The 21722-nt window shown below is 48.8% G+C and overlaps 1 protein-coding gene across 1 annotated transcript; it reads left to right on the forward strand.

Annotated features, from left to right (window-relative positions):
* Positions 1-88: 88 nt before the first annotated feature.
* On the forward strand, positions 89-21722 carry SLC25A33 (solute carrier family 25 member 33). Its single transcript, XM_069947585.1, has 7 exons — positions 89-291; positions 13312-13494; positions 15662-15739; positions 16173-16273; positions 19116-19182; positions 19272-19555; positions 21221-21722. The coding sequence occupies exons 1-7, from the start codon at positions 248-250 to the stop codon at positions 21421-21423; spliced, it is 960 nt and encodes a 319-aa protein (XP_069803686.1). The 5' UTR covers positions 89-247; the 3' UTR covers positions 21424-21722.

The following is a 21722-nucleotide window of genomic DNA, read 5'->3' on the forward strand; positions in this document are numbered from 1 at the left end:
ACGTCACGGACAACGCCCCCTCCGTGCCCCCTCCGTCTCTATGGCTGCGGATGAGGCGGCAGGTCTCCAGTAGCCACGCCCCCTCATACGTCGCTCCGTCCCCGCACACCCCCTCCCCTCCCCCGGGATAGTGACGTGATATCACCAGCCGGCATCGAGGAGAAAACCGGCTCCTACCGGCCAGCGGGACACAGCGGAGAAGAGCGGCGGGGGTATGAGGGACTGAGCGGACACAGCAGCCGGGGACATGGCTCACAGCAAGGACACCCTACTGCACCTCCTGGCCGGAGGGTAAGAGCGGCGCCTGACACCACAGTATAGAGACCATAGAGTATAATACAGTGTGGGTATCAGAGAGAGGAATACACAGACGCTCCTGACACTGCTGGGACTAGTAGTTCAGCAGAAGCTGTAATGCAGGTGTATATAGGCTGGTATATAGTATGGAGGCTGTTATGTCATCTGCCTGGACCTAGGGACAGTGTATAGTATAATATAACATAGTGTATATTGTGTATATACTGGGATACCAGGTGGTGTGATATAGTATATATACTGGGATACCAGGTGGTGTGATATAGTATATATACTGGGATACCAGGTGGTATGATATAGTATAGTGTATATACTGGGATACCAGGTGGTATAATATAGTATATATACTGGGATACCAGGTGGTATAATATAGTGTATATATACTGGGATATCAGGTGGTATGATATAGTGTGTATATATACTGGGATACCAGGTGGTATAATATAGTATATATACTGGGATACCAGGTGGTATGATATAGTATAGTGTATATACTGGGATACCAGGTGGTATAATATAGTATATATACTGGGATACCAGGTGGTATGATATAGTATAGTGTATATACTGGGATACCAGGTGGTATGATATAGTGTATATACTGGGATACCAGGTGGTATAATATAGTATATATACTGGGATACCAGGTGGTGTGATATAGTATAGTGTATATACTGGGATATCAGGTGGTGTGATATAGTGTATATATACTGGGATACCAGGTGGTGTGATATAGTATATATACTGGGATACCAGGTGGTGTGATATAGTATAGTATATATACTGGGATACCAGGTGGTATGATATAGTATAGTGTATATACTGGGATATCAGGTGGTATGATATAGTGTATATATACTGGGATATCAGGTGGTATGATATAGTATATATACTGGGATATCAGGTGGTGTGATATAGTATAGTATATATACTGGGATATCAGGTGGTGTGATATAGTATAGTGTATATACTGGGATATCAGGTGGTGTGATATAGTATAGTGTATATACTGGGATATCAGGTGGTATGATATAGTATAGTGTATATACTGGGATACCAGGTGGTGTGATATAGTATAGTATATATACTGGGATACCAGGTGGTATGATATAGTATATATACTGGGATACCAGGTGGTGTGATATAGTATATATACTGGGATACCAGGTGGTATGATATAGTATAGTGTATATACTGGGATATCAGGTGGTGTGATATAGTATAGTGGATATACTGGGATACCAGGTGGTGTGATATAGTATAGTGGATATACTGGGATACCAGGTGGTATAATATATAGCTAATACAGGGTGATGTAACATAGTATGATATAGTATAGTGTATATATTATTATATCAGCTAGTGAGATGTAGTGTAATAAAGTATATGCTGTCATATAAGGTAGTGTGATATAATATAGTATGATATAACAGAACAATGTAATATGATATAATATGGAATTATTTAATATAGTGTGCTATAGTAATGTAATATAATAGATATAAGGTGATAGAGGAATATAATGTGATATTGGGTAGTATGCTATAACAGAATAATATAGTATGATGTGATATTGGGTAGTATGATATAACAGTAATATAGTATGATATGATATAAGGTAGTATGATATGATATAACAGTAATATAGTATGATGTGATCTAAAGTATATATAAGTATGATATACTATATAGTAAGGTAGTATATAATAGCATGGTGTGTAGTCTGGTATGGTGGCATCAGCTGTGGATCCATCTTCGTGTCTTCATACTTCGCCGTCCTCTTTTCTTCATCACCATGAGGGTAGCGGCAGGGTCACAGGAGGAGGCCGGGCTCTGGCAAGGTCACCCGGAGATTATAGAGACACACAGGGCTGGGGATCACTGCTGAGGATCTGTTACTGTGTAGCCGGAGATTACATATTCATGTCCGGATAGTGTTACATGGTTTCAGGTGTCGTTACCTCGGCTACATATAGGCCTGTGATGATTGGTTTATAGCATGGAGATGGTCAGACATGGAAGGGTTAAACATTTTAAAGGGCTCTGCAGTTATACCGTCCAGACTGACTGCCTTAGGGTTCTTCAAGGTATCTTATATAGCAGTGGTCATCACTCCTATGTCCAAGATGGGAGCGCCCGAGAGCCGCAGGTTGGAGACCCTTGTCAGTAGACCCCCTGAAATACACACAGTGATGTCACAGGACAGGGGGGAGAATACACACAGTGATGTCACAGGACAGGGGGGAGAATACACACAGTGATGTCACAGGACAGGGGGGAGAATACACACAGTGATGTCACAGGAAAGGGGGGGAGAATACACACAGTGATGTCACAGGAAAGGGGGGGAGAATACACACAGTGATGTCACAGGAAAGGGGGGGAGAATACACACAGTGATGTCACAGGAAAGGGGGGGGAGAATACACACAGTGATGTCACAGGAAAGGGGGGGAGAATACACACAGTGATGTCACAGGAAAGGGGGGGAGAATACACACAGTGATGTCACAGGAAAGGGGGGGAGAATACACACAGTGATGTCACAGGAAAGGGGGGGAGAATACACACAGTGATGTCACAGGAAAGGGGGGGAGAATACACACAGTGATGTCACAGGAAAGGGGGGGAGAATACACACAGTGATGTCACAGGACAGGGGGGAGAATACACACAGTGATGTCACAGGACAGGGGGAATACAGAATAAAGGTCATGGTATACCCTATACCCTATTGTATTGCAGCACAGAAAAAACTAAAATACAATGCAGTGATGGATGTCGTAGCTCAGAAATATTCTACAACGGATGCAGATGCTGGTGCATGATGGAGGAGGATGTGGTAGAGTACAGCGGATCTCGCCCCCCCCCCCCCCCCCATTACTCCCCTCTTGTCAAAGATCCAGAAGATCATGTGACACACACACCCCCTACCAGGAGTGTAATGTGACCCCCTCACTCCCACTATCTGTGATGTCACGGACAGCGCCCCCTCCGCGCCCCCTCTGTAAGGCCTCTCTGCACCATCTTATGTGTAAGGGGAGATGGGCCCCATAGTGTCTGTGTGGGGTGGAGGGGCCTCCATGACTCTTCACCTGCTGGAAAACTACAGCTCCTGGCTTGCTGGGAGTTGTAGTTTTGCAGCAGGTTGGGATATAGGATGTTCTGGTTGATATGGAGAAGGCTGTCAGGGCATGCTGGGAGTTGTAGTTTTGCAGCGGGTTGGGATATAGTATGTTCTGGTGGGTTATGCCCTAGGCTGTCATGCTGGGAGTTGTAGTCTTGCCCCAGCCTATTCAGCTGCCCCCCCCCCCTCTTATAGGATGCAGTCCATCCCATTGCAGTTAGTGGGGTGATCTGGCCATTGTGCATCCAGCATGTTTCGCCATGTGTTACAGTAACCCCCATGTGGCGCCCCCCGCTGGTGTCACAGGGCGGGCTCCGTTTTTCAGATTCCCTTTGAAGCCTCTTTATTTAATGTGTGTTACTTTCCAGTGAGTCAGGCGTAGTTTCCGCCCTCGCTGCCTTCTCCCTCTGTTAACCCTTAGTGTGCCGCTGCGTTCTCCTATCTGCTCCTCTGCATTACTTCCTGTCCTTGAAGCAGGTTAGAGAATAGGGGATTATCTTATCGGCACAGCCCGGGGCGGGGAGGCGGCTGCTGCTCGGCATCCATTGTGACCCGTCACCTATATGTCATATAGTCCTGGTATGACCTGGGGAGGAGGTGTGCCAGGGCATGGGTGATACCTGCTCACATGGCACCTACATGACAGGATGGCATGCTACCTCATCACATACCATGCCTGTTCTAACTATACCGTGCCTCTTGCTAGCAACCTTTGACCTGGTAGTTGTTGCAGAACTACAACTCCTAGCATGCACTGGAGAGGCATGGGTCACATGAGGATTCCTGGGACACTACTCATCCATCTCTGGTAGTGCCAAGCCTCTACTCCATATAGGCATGCTTTAATCTGGACTATAGCAGTCAGGTTGTTGGGGCATATTCACTATCTGTTACCTATGTCCGCCTGATCCAGGATGAGATTGCATCCTCCTAGATTTGCGGTTGCATCCTGGCATGGGCGGGCAAAAGTAGCAGATGGCAGCGTGCCACATCAGTAATCTCAGGCCATAGTCTCCTAATGTAGAAGGAGCCGGGCACTAATGGAGATGGATGTCCTCACCGCCGGGTCCCAGGTACACTCTGAAGCACTGTTACTGCATGCTGAGAGTTGTAGTTCTGAAGCAGCCGCTGGGTCACAGGTTACAGGCTACTTCCCTAAAGAACATTACATAGGAATTTGCCAATGTGGCGGCATGTTGGTAAAGATGCCCATTACTTCTTTTTAGGGCAGTAATCTGCAACCTGTGGCTGGTGCAGAACTACAACTCCCAGCATAAAGTGAGGACACCCGTCTCATGGGTGTCTATTACATATAGGGTCCGTCCTGTGGCAGGATAAGAAGTGAGGGCACCCGTCTCCTGGGTGTCTATTACATATGGGGCCCGTCCTGTGCCAGGATAAGAAGAGAGGGGACCCGTCTCCTGGGTGTCTATTACATATAGGGCCCGTCCTGTGGCAGGATAAGAAGTGAGGGCACCCGTCTCCTGGGTGTCTATTACATATGGGGCCCGTCCTGTGCCAGGATAAGAAGAGAGGGGACCCGTCTCCTGGGTGTCTATTACATATAGGGCCCGTCCTGTGGCAGGATAAGAAGTGAGGGCACCCGTCTCCTGGGTGTCTATTACATATGGGGCCCGTCCTGTGGATGTATAAGAAGTGGGAGCACCTGTCTCCTGGGTGTCTATTACATATGGGGACTGTCTCATGCCAGGATAAGAAGTGAGGGCACCCGTCTCCTGGGTGTCTATTACATATGGGGCCTGTCTCATGCCAGGATAAGAAGTGAGGGCACCCGTCTCCTGGGTGTCTTATTACATATGGGGCCCGTCCTGTGCCAGGATAAGAAGTGAGGGCACCCGTCTCCTGGGTGTCTATTACATATGGGGCCTGTCCTGTGCCAGGATAAGAAGTGAGGGCACCCGTCTCCTGGGTGTCTTATTACATATGGGGCCCGTCCTGTGCCAGGATAAGAAGTGAGGGCACCCGTCTCCTGGGTGTCTATTACATATGGGGCCTGTCCTGTGCCAGGATAAGAAGTGAGGGCACCCGTCTCCTGGGTGTCTATTACATATGGGGCCTGTCTCATGCCAGGATAAGAAGTGAGGGCACCCGTCTCCTGGGTGTCTATTACATATGGGGCCCCTCCTGTGGCAGGATAAGAAGTGAGGGCACCCGTCTCCTGGGTGTCTATTACATATGGGGCCCCTCCTGTGGCAGGATAAGAAGTGAGGGCACCCGTCTCCTGGGTGTCTTATTACATATGGGGCCCGTCCTGTGGATGTATAAGAAGTGAGGGCACCGGTCTCCGGGGTGTCTATTACATATAGGGCCCATCCTGTGGCAGGAAAAGGAGTGAGGGCACCGGTCTCCTGGGTGTCTATTACATATGGGGCCTGTCCTGTGCCAGGATAAGAAGTGAGGGCACCCGTCTCCTGGGTGTCTATTACATATGGGGCCTGTCCTGTGCCAGGATAAGAAGTGAGGGCACCCGTCTCCTGGGTGTCTATTACATATGGGGCCCGTCCTGTGCCAGGATAAGATGGCCCCCTCCACTTCATTATCGCTTTGCCTTCTTTTATGCAACCTGTGACGCTGCATCTCTTGCAGAACTACAACTCCCAGCATGCTTCTGTTCTAACCTGAGGACCCCAACAATATTAGATGGAGCTCACACCAGTGTGAGGGGGAAGGAAACGCGATGGTGCGGATCCTTCTAGTGCACATTGTGTCCCTGTGATTATATAACACCCCCCTCCGTCCTGTGTGCGCGGCCGAGCCTTACATAACCTCCCTGCCGCACAGTGCACTGCGCCTGGTCTGTGCTCCCAGGATCAGCGTGCTGGAATATTCCGCCTGATGATGATGATGGCGGCCCGGGTCACGTGGCAGTGCATTGTCACCGTATGGTCAGGAACTGCTGACCCTCAGGATATCGGATCCTTCCTGAATGATTACTTTTCCACCAGTTCAGTCAATCTACAGCAGAAATGCTGACGTCTTCTCCATAGCCCATAAAGCAGCTTCTCCTGCCGGACAGTGACGGAGCCCCTTTAGAGGGGAAGTTCACAAAAAACTGTTCTTTCAAATCAACTGGTACCAGCAAGTGCCAGAGATTTGTAATTTACTTCTATTAAAAAATCTCCAGTCTTCCGGTACTTATCAGCTGCTGTATGTCCTGCAGGAAGTGGTGTATTCTCTCCAGTCTGACACAGTGCTCTCTGCTGCCTCCTCTGTCCATGTCAGGAACTGTCCAGAGCAGCAGCAAATCCCCATAGAAAACCTCTCCTGCTCTGGACAGTTCCTGACATGGACAAAGGTGGCAGCAGAGAGCACTGTGTCAGACTGGAGAGAATACACCACATATAGCAGCTGATAAGTACTGGAAGACTTCTTTTTTTTTCTATTTTTAATAGTAGTAAAAGTAAATTACAAATCTCTGGCACCAGTTGATTTGAAAGAATTTTTTTTTTTGTGTGAACTTTCCCTTTAAGACTAGGCCCATGCGCCGCCCTGCAGTACTGGTGCTCTGGGGTTGCATGGCAGCTCCTGCATGTCATGGTGGTGAAGGCGGCTTCCATGCAGGCATAACATTGGAGTGCGGAATCACATGACTGCTCTAATCCATAGGCCACAATATTGCAGGAGGGCGCACACAGTATCTCGGCCTTCATCTCGCTGAAGCAGATTCTATAACAATGTTTAGGTCCTTAGAAGACGTGTTGCCATAACAAAGTGACAGGAACGGCCGTGATGGTTCTGTGACTGCTGCCGCCGCTCTCAATGAGGCGTGACATGGGTGGGGGGCATTACAAGAACGCTTCTATTCATGGGTTCCAGTTAAAGGGGGTTATGCAGGATTAGACATGCATAGCTGCTTAATTCCAACAACAGCGCCACCCCTGTCCTCAGGCAGGGAGTGGTATTACAACTCTACTCCATTCACTTTAATAAAACAGACCTGCAATACTGTACACAAACTGGGGATAAGGGTGGCGCTGTTTAGAAGATAGCAGCCATGAGATGTCCTTTAGACATTTATAGGTTTCCTGTGGGATGGGTGGGCAGTACTGTGATGGTTCAATAGTACAGTGATTCAAAACTACAACTCCCAGCATGCCCTGACACGGTTGTAGTGTGGTAACGGTTGGAGAGCCACAGCCTCGGGCTCCATTAGATGTAACCATTGCAGCCGGTGATATGTCAGCACTGTGCGAGGACATAGCAGTGCTGACAGTGTTGCATAGTCGGTGTGGCGTGGTCTGCGGTGAGGAGGAAGGGTGTGATGGTGATACTACCATTAGCTAAGGAAGTGACTGTAGACAGGCGGCTGCACCCCCACTCTCTATCTTGTCCTCCAGTATACGGCTACTAGTGTGACGGGATAGTGTCCCCTCCCTCTAATCCGCATATGATCAGAGCATGCTGGGAGTTGTAGTTCTGTAACACGCAGGAAGGGGACACGGCTCTATGGTTTTCTTTGTGTATTTTTTTTTCAGCTGTAATTTCCTCATTTTCTTTGCACGCAACGTTCCGACTAATCACGTGAGTGTTTATAAGGGGGCGCCGACAGGAATGCACAGCCGGATATCTGCTCGTCATGCCATGTGCTCGTACATTCTCAGACAAAGTACAGCTACTGTCTTGCAAAACAGCGCCACCTCTGTCCGCAGGTTGTGTGCAGTATTACAATTCATATCCATTTACTTCAATAAAACTTGCCTGCAAAACCCAAACTGGGGACAGAGTAAGCGCTGTTTCTGGAAGAAAGCGGCCATGTTTATGTAAGCCTGGACAACCCCTATAAGTCTAAATCTTTCGTCCCATGTGAACATACCCTAAGAGAATGTTCACACGCTGCAGATTTTTCCCAAGGAACATACCGTCCATCTGTTTCCAATTTACAGCTATACCCCACATGATGCCAGGGTGGCACTACCAGCTCCTGGGGAGTGGATACCCTGACTCTCTTATTGTTGGATGGGTCCCTGTTCCCGGTCGTCTTCTCGGTAACAGGTCAGGACAGAAAGCTTTCATTGAGTACATTTGCCGGCAGCGAAGCTGGTGCAACGTTGCATCATGTCCCCGAAACAGAGACGTGAACTCTGTGCACACTTGGGCATCGTCCCTTAAAGCGACAGCATGAGAACGGAAAACAAAGGCTGAGTGTGATTAGTTATTAAAGGGGTTGTTCACCCAATTTTTTTTTCTTTTAAATCAGCTGGTGCCAGAGATTTGTAATTTACTTCTATTAAAAAATCTCAAGTCTTCCAGTACGTATCAGCTGCTGTATGTCCTGCAGGAAGTGGTCTGACACAGTGCTCTCTGCTTCCACCTCTGTCCATGTCAGGAACTGTCCAGAGCAGCAGCCAATTCCCATAGAAAACCTCTCCTGTTCTCCACACTGGAGAGAATACACCACTTCCTGCAGGACATACAGCAGCTGATAGGTACTTTTAAGACTTAAGATTTTTTAATAGAAGTAAATTACAAATCTCTGGCACTTGGTGAACAACCGCTTTAAAGGGCATTGTTCGCTCTGACAGGCACCTGTTCACACCTGGACTGATTGAATATTGCAGGTGCCCAGCTTTTCTAGAGTCCTCAATGGCTTAGACTTGGTAGGTATAATGTGGCAATGTTGCCTTTCAGGAGCCTGGGACAGCTGGGTGGGAGTACTGGCAGCCATAGTGACACAGATATACCAGCAGGTGATGGATTTCTCATTAGTTTTCCTGACTAATTGTCTCTTGTTCATTTCCTTGCAATGAAATATTTATTATCCGGCGGTGAGAGGATTGGGCCCGGGAGGATCATTGTGTGTGACCAGGGACAGAGAGAGCGATAGAGAAGAGATTAGTCAGAGCACAGACGATGAGGCCTCCAGAGCTGAAATCACACTGCAGCCTCAGGACAGGCGTAGTAGATTCCCAGGGAGTAGTGTTGGGTGGAGTCGCTGTGTGTTCTGGTTTGGAGAACATTGACCAACCCGAACAGTTCAGCAACTCCACTCAGCACTACCAGGGAGCCAGTGATGTCACTATACTGTCACTGTGTGTGTGTGTGTGTGTATGTATATATATATATATATATATATATATATATATATATATATATATAATATATAATATATAAATAATATTAGTACTGGTTTCTGCTCAAAGCTCTCTTGGCATGCTGGGTGTTGTAGTTTTGCAATAGCTGAAGGATCTGTGGCTGCTGGGAGCTGTAGTGGGGGGGGGGCATGCTGGGAGCTGTAGTGCCGGCAGGTGGCATGCTGGGAGCTGTAGTGCCGGCAGGGGGCATGCTGGGAGCTGTAGTGCCGGCAGGGGGCATGCTGGGAGCTGTAGTGGGGGGGGCATGCTGGGAGCTGTAGTGCCGGCAGGGGGCATGCTGGGAGCTGTAGTGGGGGGGGGGCATGCTGGGAGCTGTAGTGGGGGCATGCTGGGAGCTGTAGTGGGGGCATGCTGGGAGCTGTAGTGCCGGCAGGGGGCATGCTGGGAGCTGTAGTGCCGGCAGGGGGCATGCTGGGAGCTGTAGTGCCGGCAGGGGGCATGCTGGGAGCTGTAGTGCCGGCAGGGGGCATGCTGGGAGCTGTAGTGGGGGGGGGCATGCTGGGAGCTGTAGTGCGGGCAGGGGGCATGCTGGGAGCTGTAGTTGGGGCGGGGCACGGTGGGAGATGTAGTGAGATGGCATGCTGGGAGCTGTAGTTGGGCGAGGGGGGCATGCTGGGAGCTGTAGTTGGGGGCATGCTGGAAGCTGTAGTTATTGGGGAACTCTGGCCTAGGACATTTTGTGCCGCTGCTACTACAACCCCCAACATGCTTTGTTGTGCTGTTTCCATCAGGTTGCCGGTGACTTGCTCCCCTGGGGTTGGCATACGCTCCTGCAGGTTGGGGTGGGCAGCCTTTGTGCCCCAGGCTCCGGCTCTGTCCGGTGATGCGTTGATGATGCAGGTGGTTATAGACGGCGATGTCCATGGAGACAGAACAATTCCAGAGATCACTATTAGCCTGAAAAGCCTCTGCGGACGATTTCACTTGCAAATTTGGAAAATGCTGAGTGACTGTGCTGGAAAATGACTGCATGTTATCCAGGAGAGATGGCGGCTGCGGAGGATCCCTTTACACCGGTGTGTCCTCCTCCATTCATCTGCAGATCTGTCATATGACTGGGCTGATGTGGAGAGTACGCAGCAGAATGATGAATGCAGCTCTGAGGGTGTAATCTGTACAAGCACATCCCAGAATACACCCTGCCCGCACCGTGCTGCTGTGTTAGCGCTCCTGGACTCAAATTTGTGAGGGGTTAAAGAGGGACACGTGGATTTAAATAGACGGACATGTGATGGCGACAGCTGCCAGGACTGCGGCCTCGCTGGGCAGACACTGGGGGGGGGGGTCATATAAAAGCCACTCATGACCTGCAGTGTGATTCAGCGGCTGATGTCACCCAGGAGACAATGGGCAAATAAAATGTGGATGTGCCCGTTCTGTGTCAGGTGGCATCACATGGGGGCAAATACACTATACAGAGTGCCCCAGTGTTTTCTATGGAAGGCGCGGGGGGGCATGAATGCTGACGTATTTTAGTCCTTAGAGGGCTTGTTCACCCAAATTTTTTTCTTTCAAATCAACTGGTGTCAGAAAGTGCCAGAGATTTGTAATTTACTTCTATGTAAAAATCTCCAGTCTTCAAGTACGTATCAGCTGCTGTATGTCCTGCAGGAAGTGGGGAATTCTTTCCAGTCTGACACAGTGCTCTCTGCTGCCACCTCTGTCCATGTCAGGAACTGTCCAGAGCAGCAGCAAATCCCCATAGAAAACCTCTGCTGCTCTGGACAGTTCCTGACATGGACAGAGGTGGCAGCAGAGAGCACTGTGTCCCCATATAAAACCTCTCCTGCTCTCCACACTGGAGAGAATACATCACTTCCTGCAGGACATACAGCAGATGATAAATACTCGAAGACTTGAGATTTTTATTTTTAATAGAAGTAAATTACCAATCTCAAGTCTTCCAGTACTTATCAGCTGCTGTATGTCCTACAGGAAGTGGTGTATTCTCTCCAGTGTGGAGAGCAGGAGAGGTTTTCTATGGGGATTTGCTGCTGCTCTGGACAGTTCCTGACATGGACAGAGGTGGCAGCAGAGAGCACTGTGTCAGACTGGAAAGAATATACCACTTCCTGCAGAGCATACAACAGCTGATAAGTACTGGAAGACTGGAGATTTTTACATAGAAGTAAATTACAAATCTCAGGCACTTTCTGGCACCAGTTGATTTAAAAGAAAAAAAAATTGTGAATCTCTTTAAGGGACATTGCATGGAAGAAGAAAAAAATTGCCTTGGGAATAGCGCCACTCTTGTCCAGGGGCTGTGTCTGGTATTGCAACTTGCAGCTATGATAGAAGGGATGTATGAGGACATGCAGAATACAAGATGGCTGCAGCAGGGCCTGCAATACAAGAAGCTTCCAGCTGGTTGTCCAGGGTGACAGCCCCCGAATATTAGTCCGATCCCTGTACACAGCTCAGGGTCTTGTCTTCTCCTCCCACAACTCTTTCCAAGAAAAGAGGTTCATGGGCAGCCGCCCCGGTGCAGGGAACCACGAAATTCTGGTGAAATTGATCTTTTCTTGGAATAAGACGCAGAAGTCAAAGACCACAACAAAAACATTAGAGTAAAGGTGCAGGATCAGCGGGATCATCACAAACACTGGAGTAAAGGGGGGGGGGGGGGGGACACGGACGGGTGAGGATGATGCATGTGTTACCTCAAGTAAAACATTCTTAAAAACTGTTTAACCGTTTAATAGATGGGACTTTCCAAACTCAGTGAATGAGGCACAAAGGGCCGCACACCTTAAAGGGGAACTCTGACAAAAATCTTTGTCTTTCAAATCAACCGGTTTCAGAAAGTTTTATAGATTTGTAATTTGTAACTTCTATTTAAACATATCCAGTCCTCCAGTACTTACCAGCTGCTGTATGTCCTGCAGGAAGATGTGTATTCTCTCCAGTCTGACACTGTGCTCTCTGCTGCCACCTCTGTCCATGTCAGGAACTGTCCAGAGCAGGAGAGGTTTTCTATGGGGATTTGCTGCTGCTCTGGACAGTTCCTGACATAGACAGAGGTGGCAGCAGAGAGCACAGTGTCAGACTGGAAAGAATACACCACTTCCTGCAGGACGGATAAGTACTGGAAGACAGGAGATTTTTAAATAGAAATAAATTGCAAATCTACAAAACCTAACTTTTAAACCTGTTTATTTGAAAGAAAAAGATTTTTGGTACCCCTCCTGGGGCAGTTACAGTGTAGAGAGGAGTCTGCCTCTGTCCCCCCGTCCCCGGGGCGGTCTGCCTCTGTCCCCCCCGTCCCCGGGGCGGTCTGCCTCTGTCCCCCCCGTCCCCGGGGCGGTCTGCCTCTGTCCCCCCCGTCCCCGGGGCGGTCTGCCTCTGTCCCCCCCGTCCCCGGGGCGGTCTGCCTCTGTCCCCCCCGTCCCCGGGGCGGTCTGCCTCTGTCCCCCCCGTCCCCGGGGCAGTCCCCCCCCACAGTCGCCTGTATAATGATTTTCCAGCACAGTGTGAACATGAGGGAGGACGCTCGGGAACATTCAGTCTCGGGCTGGTTGTGTACTCGCCGTTTTGGCATCTTCCTCAGTAACATTTAACCTCTCGCCCGTCCTCTCTTCCCACACCTATCTGTAAATATTGTGCTCGATGGGTTTTTATGACCTTGTGTAATTGGTTTATCGCCCTCGGTACGGCCAGACCGGACATCTTTGTTGTGGGAAACCCTTGAGGACTCTTTGTTTAGACTCCGGCGCGGCCTTCATGTACTGATCCTAATCTTTTCTTGTCTCCCTGTAGGTGCGCGGGTACGGTGGGCGCCATCGTCACCTGTCCCCTGGAGGTGATCAAGACCCGCTTACAGTCCTCGGGAGTCGCTCTCCAACCCGTTTACTACTCTCAGGTTCAGCTGGGGACCCTCAGCGGAGGAGGAGTTGTGAGACCCGCCACGTCCGTCTCCCCCAGCGTGCTGCAGGTTCTCAAGTAAGTCCCTGTACAGTCCATGGCCCGGGGTTGCTGAATCCGGTCCATCCTGGCTGCTGTGCCGCTTTCCTCTCGATATGTTTACTCGTAAAATAAACCGGCTCCAGCGGCTTTCAGCAGATGACTCTTCTGATTTCTCAGGGAACAGGTTTACAGGGTACACGGTCGTGTTACATAACAGCAGAGGTGAGGTAGCATAGCCGGCCCGGGAAGCCTCCCCAATGAAGAGCGACCCACCGCCGCATGTAGCCCGTACCCACCGCCGCATGTAGCCCGTACCCACCGCCGCATGTAGCCCGTACCCACCGCCGCATGTAGCCCGTACCCACCGCCGCATGTAGCCCGTACCCACCGCCGCATGTAGCCCGTACTCCTCCATAATATTTACAAAGTCTAACATTGGGGAAAATTAGGTTTCCTTGTAGCGTTTCATTGTCCAGGATTAGTAAAAACACAGCTGCTTTCTTCCACAAACAGCGCCACCCCTGTCCTCAGTTTGTCAGTGATATTGCAGCTCAGTTCCATTGACATGAATGGAGCCCAGTTGTAATAGGAGGACAGGTGTCTTTGTCGTCCCTATGTCTCATCGCCCATAGTTGTCCCCTTCAATGACCTCCATGTTATGCTGAATCACAGAAACCGGCTGCAACCTGTTCTCCCGGAATATTACTGACAGACGTCGCCATCATTTCATCTACACCAGGCACGGAGCGTAGGAGGCTCCTCCATCATCACCGCCTCATATCTCAGCCCGGCTGCGGGCCTATCAGATAGATGGGGCCCATATCAGGGCTGTATAGACAGATATGTATGACGCTCCACCTGGGCCGGACTCGCCTATGTTCAGTGATTCGGCATAGTTGCTCTCCATTGTGCAGGTGCCATATAAATAAATAGCAGCTATACCGGAATCATCCATAGGTCTGGTGCCATGTCCCATCCAGCCTATGGGGCTTCAGATAGGAGATTCAATCCAGCATATTAAGCACTTTTGCATCTGGAGTTGCCATCCAGGATCCCACTGCACCCCCAGATGTGCACTGAGCTTATGTAGCAGAGGGGTCTCACAGTCGCCGCAGTACATTGATGCCTAAAGGGCTAGTTCACCAAAATTGTTTTTCTTTACAAATCTCTGGAACTTTCTGGCACCAGTTGATTTAAATTTACTTCTATTAAAAAATCTCCACTCTTTCAGTACTTTTCAGCTGCTGTATGTCCTGCAGGAAGTGGAAGTGTTCTTTTCAGTCTGGAGAGCAGGAGAAGTTTTCTATGGGGATTTGCTGCTGCTCTGGACAGTTCCTGACATGGACAGAGGTGGCAGCAGAGAGCACTGTGTCAGACTGGAGAAAATACACTACTTCCTGCAGGTCATACAGCAGCTAATAGATACTGGAAGACTGGAGATTTTTTAATAGAAGTAAATGACAAATCTCTGACACTTTCTGGCACCAGGTGATTTAAATAAAAAATGTTGAACAACCCCTTTAAACACTCCTCTGCCACATAAGTCATCTCCCCACCTCATGGTAGGTGGGGCCCCAGCACATGCGGCATTAGGGCCCTTGTGTTTTTGGTTACAGCAGCAGAGCAGGAAGTCCTCATATTATTCCTGGCGATGTCTGATATTGAGTAAAAGCCAAACTGCAACATAAACTTTAGATAAAAGTAACATGATGTAAGGAAATGAGCGTGCGGGCGCTGTACAGGGGAATGAGCATGCTGGCGCTGTACAGGGGAATGAGCGTGCGGGCGCTGTACAGGGGAATGAGCGTGCGGGCGCTGTACAGGGGAATGAGCGTGCGGGCGCTGTACAGGGGAATGAGCGTGCGGGCGCTGTACAGGGGAATGAGCGTGCGGGCGCTGTACAGGGCAATGAGCGTGCGGGCGCTGTACAGGGGAATGAGCGTGCTGGCGCTGTACAGGGGAATGAGCGTGCGGGCGCTGTACAGGGGAATGAGCGTGCGGGCGCTGTACAGGGGAATGAGCGTGTGGGCGCTGTACAGGTTGTAGTGTTGCAACAATCAAGCAAAGATCTCGGACCTGTGTCTGTCCAGCTGAGGCGAGTTGTCAGCTTGCCGCAGATTGCACATTATTGCCCTTGTATATTCCTACGGTGTGAAATCTTCCAGCTTTATTGACGCTTTCTTTATCTCCCATTTTGTTTTAGATCCATCCTTGAAAAAGAAGGACCAAAATCTCTCTTCCGGGGGCTGGGTCCTAATCTAGTCGGAGTGGCCCCTTCCAGGTGAGTGGAGGATGAGTTGCTCTAGTGGTCAGAAGTGGAACTGCAGGGAGTTGTGGCCCCCTCTCCCCTCCTGTGGCCATTGAGTTGTTTTCCCCTTCGCTATACGGCCTTGTCCGTTCTGTTATCTGTAGGCGATAATGCACTGCCGCTCCTACACCACAACATCCTGTGCACATTGTCCCATGTGCTATACAGATACAGGGGGGGGTTGTTTGTGTAAAGGGGGATCCAGGTGCTGTATGGGCCTAACAAGAAGGGGATTCTAGCTCCGCCATTTAACCCCTTCCTCAGTGTATTTGTATCTTCGGCTCCTGCCCCTTTAAGCCCATCTGGCGCGGTTTCCCCGCTGGCTCGGGTACAGCACACATGTCAGCCGCTCGTGTTTGTACACAGTCTGTTCTGCCGCCGCTCAGGATCTCCTCTTTTTCCGCAGGGCCGTCTACTTTGCATCGTACTCGAAAGCCAAGGAGCAGTTTAATGCCATATTTGTTCCCAACAGCAACGTGGTGCACATGTGTTCTGCAGGATGTGCAGGTAACGGACGCATCATGTTACATCGTATGACTGACCCCCGCCGTCTGTGTCATCCTGCGTCCTTGGATGACCCCTCATCCAGACTGTTCCCTATTGTAAAATCTAGAACCGAATACAATGGTTAAAACCGCTGTCAGTGTGGGGGGAGGGGAGGTCTTAGTATAACTTTATATGTGTCATCAGTGCTGGAGCTGTATAATAGGAGTATAATGCAGGATGTAACTCAGGATCAGTAATGTAATGTATGTACACAGTGACCTCACCAGCAGAATAGTGAGTGCAGCTCTGGGGTATAATACAGGATGGAACTCAGGATCAGTAATGTAATGTATGTACACAGTGACCCCAACAGCAGAATAGTGAGTGCAGTACCGGACTATAATACAGGATGTAACTCAGGATCAGTAATGTAATGTATGTACACAGTGACCTCACCAGCAGAATAGTGAGTGCAGCTCTGGAGTATAATACAGGATAACTGATGTAATGCATGTGCACAGTGAGAAGATACCATTATGTGTGGAATTGCTCTTCATGCAATTGCCCAATGTTGTAATTCTCTATCCATAAATCCTTCTGAGGTTTGTTTTTTTTTTTTGCGTGGGCATAGCCATTACCATGCACCCAACCCGCCGGCCCCTGCTCTGCAGTAGACTGCTGCTTGCTATCCGCAGTGGCTTCCTCAGCATTGCAGGGATGTGCCGCTCTGCAGTACATTGATCCATTGTAATAATTGCAGAGGGAGCTAAATGTGCAGCATATAAGGGCTGAGGTTGTGTAATGGGGAGAGAAGAGTTTCTGGTGGTACACTGCCCTCTAGTGTCACAATGGGGAACTACAAGTGATTGCCGCATATTATATTATAAGGAGCTGCTCTGCTCGTGGCTGTATTATAAGGGGGTACTCTGCTTGTGGCTGTATTATAAGGAGGTACTCTACTCTTTTCTGTATTATAAGGAGGTGCTCTGCTCTTTCCTGTATTATAAGGAGGTGCTCTGCTCTTTCCTGTATTATAAGGAGGTGCTCTGCTCTTTCCTGTATTATAGGGAGGTGCTCTGCTCTTTCATGTATTATAAGGAGGTACTCTGCTCTTTCCTGTATTATAAGGAGGTGCTCTGCTCTTTCCTGTATTATAAGGAGGTGCTCTGCTTGTGGCTGTATTATAAGGAGGTGCTCTGCTCTTTCCTGTATTATAAGGAGGTGCTCTGCTCTTTCCTGTATTATAAGGAGGTGCTCTGCTCTTTCCTGTATTATAAGGAGGTGCTCTGCTCTTTCCTGTATTATAAGGAGGTGCTCTGCTCTTTCCTGTATTATAAGGAGGTGCTCTGCTCTTTCCTGTATTATAAGGAGGTGCTCTGCTCTTTCGTGTATTATAAGGAGGTGCTCTGCTCTTTCCTGTATTATAAGGAGGTGCTCTGCTCTTTCCTGTATTATAAGGAGGTGCTCTGCTTGTGGCTGTATTATAAGGAGGTGCTCTGCTCTTTCCTGTATTATAAGGAGGTGCTCTGCTTGTGGCTGTATTATAAGGGGGTACTCTGCTTGTGGCTGTATTATAAGGAGGTACTCTACTCTTTTCTGTATTATAAGGAGGTGCTCTGCTCTTTCCTGTATTATAAGGAGGTGCTCTGCTCTTTCCTGTATTATAAGGAGGTGCTCTGCTCTTTCCTGTATTATAAGGAGGTGCTCTGCTCTTTCATGTATTATAAGGAGGTACTCTGCTCTTTCCTGTATTATAAGGAGGTGCTCTGCTTGTGGCTGTATTATAAGGAGGTGCTCTGCTTGTGGCTGTATTATAAGGAGGTGCTCTGCTCTTTCCTGTATTATAAGGAGGTGCTCTGCTCTTTCCTGTATTATAAGGAGGTGCTCTGCTCTTTCCTGTATTATAAGGAGGTGCTCTGCTCTTTCCTGTATTATAAGGAGGTGCTCTGCTCTTTCCTGTATTATAAGGAGGTGCTCTGCTCTTTCTTGTATTATAAGGAGGTACTCTGCTCTTTCCTGTATTATAAGGAGGTGCTCTGCTCTTTCCTGTATTATAAGGAGGTGCTCTGCTTGTGGCTGTATTATAAGGAGGTGCTCTGCTCTTTCCTGTATTATAAGGAGGTGCTCTGCTCTTTCCTGTATTATAAGGAGGTGCTCTGCTTGTGGCTGTATTATAAGGAGGTGCTCTGCTTGTGGCTGTATTATAAGGAGGTGCTCTGCTTGTGGCTGTATTATAAGGAGGTGCTCTGCTCTTTCCTGTATTATAAGGAGGTACTCTGCTCTTTCCTGTATTATAAGGAGGTGCTCTGCTCTTTCGTGTATTATAAGGAGGTGCTCTGCTCTTTCGTGTATTATAAGGAGGTACTCTGCTCTTTCCTGTATTATACGGAGGTGCTCTGCTCTTTCCTGTATTATAAGGAGGTACTCTGCTCTTTCCTGTATTATAAGGAGGTACTCTGCTCTTTCCTGTATTATAAGGAGGTGCTCTGCTCTTTCCTGTATTATAAGGAGGTACTCTGCTCTTTCCTGTATTATAAGGAGGTGCTCTGCTTGTGGCTGTATTATAAGGAGGTGCTCTGCTCTTTCCTGTATTATAAGGAGGTGCTCTGCTTGTGGCTGTATTATAAGGAGGTGCTCTGCTTGTGGCTGTATTATAAGGAGGTGCTCTGCTCTTTCCTGTATTATAAGGAGGTGCTCTGCTCTTTCCTGTATTATAAGGAGGTGCTCTGCTCTTTCCTGTATTATAAGGAGGTGCTCTGCTCTTTCCTGTATTATAAGGAGGTGCTCTGCTCTTTCCTGTATTATAAGGAGGTGCTCTGCTTGTGGCTGTATTATAAGGAGGTGCTCTGCTCTTGTCTTGCAGCATTTGTTACAAATACAATGATGAATCCAATCTGGATGGTGAAAACCCGAATGCAGCTGGAGAGGAGGTAGGGGGTCCGGACTATCCTACCACAGTCTTCTCTTACTCTGCCAGTCACATCTAGGATATTCATTCTTCCTTGTCTCGTGTTATTAGGGAGAGAGGATCCAAGCAGATGAACGCTCTGCAGTGTGCCCGCTATGTATACCAGACCGAAGGCTTCAGGGGCTTCTACAGGGGTCTCACCGCCTCGTACGCCGGCATCTCTGAGACCATTATCTGCTTCGTCATATACGAAGGGTTAAAGAAGCGTCTGGAGGAGCTGCACCTGTCTGCGGCCAATGCCACGACCGGAGACAAGACCTCGGCCAACTTCCTAGGGTTAATGCTGGCGGCTGCGTTCTCCAAGGGCTGCGCCTCCTGCATCGCGTACCCACACGGTAGGTGGAGTGTATCTGATATCCAGGGAGGGATCATCTCTATAGATAATATATATATAATATTACACTCACCGGCCACTTTATTAGGTACACCATGCTAGTAACAGGTTGGACCCCCTTTTGCCTTCAGAACTGCCTCAATTCTTGGTGGCATAGATACAACAAGGTGCTGGAAGCTTCCTCAGAGATTTTGGTCCATATTGACATGATGACATCACACAGTTGCCGCAGATTTGTCGGCTGCACATCCATGATGCCAATCTCCCGTTCCACCACATCCCAAAGATGCTCTATTGGATTGAGATCTGGTGACTGTGGAGGCCATTGGAGTACAGTGACCTCATTGTCATGTTCAAGAAACCAGTCTGAGATGATTCTAGCTTTATGACATGGCGCATTATCCTGCTGAAAGTAGCCATCAGATGTTGGGTCCATTGTGGTCATAAAGGGATGGACATGGTCAGCAACAATACTCAGGTAGGCTGTGGCGTTGCAACCATGCTCAATTGGTACCAAGGGGCCCAAAGAGTGCCAAGAAAATATTCCCCACACCATGACACCACCAGCAGCCTGAACCATTGATACAAGGCAGGATGGATCCATGCTTTCATGTTGTTGACGCCAAATTCTGACCCTACCATCCGAATGTCGCAGCAGAAATCGAGATTCATCAGACCAGGCAACGTTTTTCCAATCTTCTACTGTCCAATTTCGATGAGCTTGTGCAAATTGTAGCCTCAGTTTCCTGTTCTTAGCTGAGCGGAGTGGCACCCGGTGTGGTCTCCTGCTGCTGTAGCCCATCTGCCTCAAAGTTGGACGTACTGTGCGTTCAGAGATGCTCTTCTGCCTACCTTGGTTGTAACGGTTGGCTATTTGAGTCACTGTTGCCTTTCTATCAGTTAGAACCAGTCTGCCCATTCTCCTCTGACCTCTGGCATCAACAAGGCATTTCCGCCCACAGAACTGCCGCTCACTGGATGTTTTTTCTTTTTCGGACCATTCTCTGTAAACCCTAGAGATGGTTGTGCGTGAAAATCCCAGTAGATCAGCAGTTTCTGAAATACTCAGACCAGCCCTTCTGGCACCAACAACCATGCCACGTTCATAGGCCTCACATCACCTTTCTTTCCCATACTGATGCTCGGTTTGAACTGCAGGAGATTGTCTTGACCATGTCTACATGCCTAAATGCACTGAGTTGCCGCCATGATTGGCTGATTAGAAATTAGGTGGTAACGTGCAGTTGGACAGGTGTACCCAATAAAGTGGCCGGTGAGTGTGATATATATATAATATATATATATAATGTGGTATATAGGAGGTGGATCGCTGTTTTGGGAATGTGTGAGCTACAAAGACTCAGGAAACTTGGTCAAAGATAAAGGAAAGGTTATCAGCCCGGAAGCTGCGCATGGGACGTACTTGGACGTTCCAACATGACAATGATCGAAAACACAAGGCCAAGCTGACCTGTTATTGGCTACAGCAGAACAAATTGAAGGTTCTGGAGTGGCCGTCTGTCTCCTGATCTCAATATCACTGACCACTAACCATTGCGGGGGGGGGGGGCATGCTGGGAGTTGTAGTGAATTCCATCTATGTTAGTAGTAGTTCCCATGACATGATGCTTTGCATGTTCTGACCCCGTCCCGTCTCTCCTCACAGAGGTCATCCGCACGAGGCTTCGAGAAGAAGGGAGCAAGTACAAGAGGTTCTGTCAGACGGCGCGGCTGGTGGCGCGGGAGGAGGGCTACGCCGCCTTCTACAGAGGACTTTTAGCTCAACTTTTCCGGCAGATTCCCAACACGGCCATTGTCCTATCTACGTATGAACTCATAGTCTATTTTCTCCGTGATAAACCCAAGTAAAGCGGCCGGACCCCCGCACGGACACTGACCAAACCCAGACTGCAGTACTGTAAGGGGGCCCGCCCCCCCATCGCCACCTTTATCTTTTTGGGAAGTTTTATTTCTCATTCACGTTTAGTTGTTAATTTGTATATTTTGTTATTTTAAACCTCACAGCGTCCGATCCCAGCGACGCTGCCAGAAACGCTGATCGCCCCTCCCCCCACCGTTATTTAATATTCAGCCGTGGCTGATCCCGGATTTTTCACAAGTTGCATCTAATTTATATCTATAAAGAACCGGAGTGAAAGAAGCAAAAA

The sequence above is a fragment of the Dendropsophus ebraccatus genome, chromosome 12 (genome assembly GCF_027789765.1).
Source record: "Dendropsophus ebraccatus isolate aDenEbr1 chromosome 12, aDenEbr1.pat, whole genome shotgun sequence".
NCBI lineage: Eukaryota > Metazoa > Chordata > Amphibia > Anura > Hylidae > Dendropsophus > Dendropsophus ebraccatus.

Bases quoted from the DNA above. Each gene is read 5' to 3' on its own strand.
- SLC25A33 (XM_069947585.1), top strand. From the start codon at position 248: ATGGCTCACAGCAAGGACACCCTACTGCACCTCCTGGCCGGAGG. The intron at 13,495-15,661 runs GTAAGTCCCTGT...ATTTTGTTTTAG, and splicing joins AGCGTGCTGCAGGTTCTCAA to ATCCATCCTTGAAAAAGAAG. The intron at 15,740-16,172 runs GTGAGTGGAGGA...CTTTTTCCGCAG, and splicing joins GTCGGAGTGGCCCCTTCCAG to GGCCGTCTACTTTGCATCGT.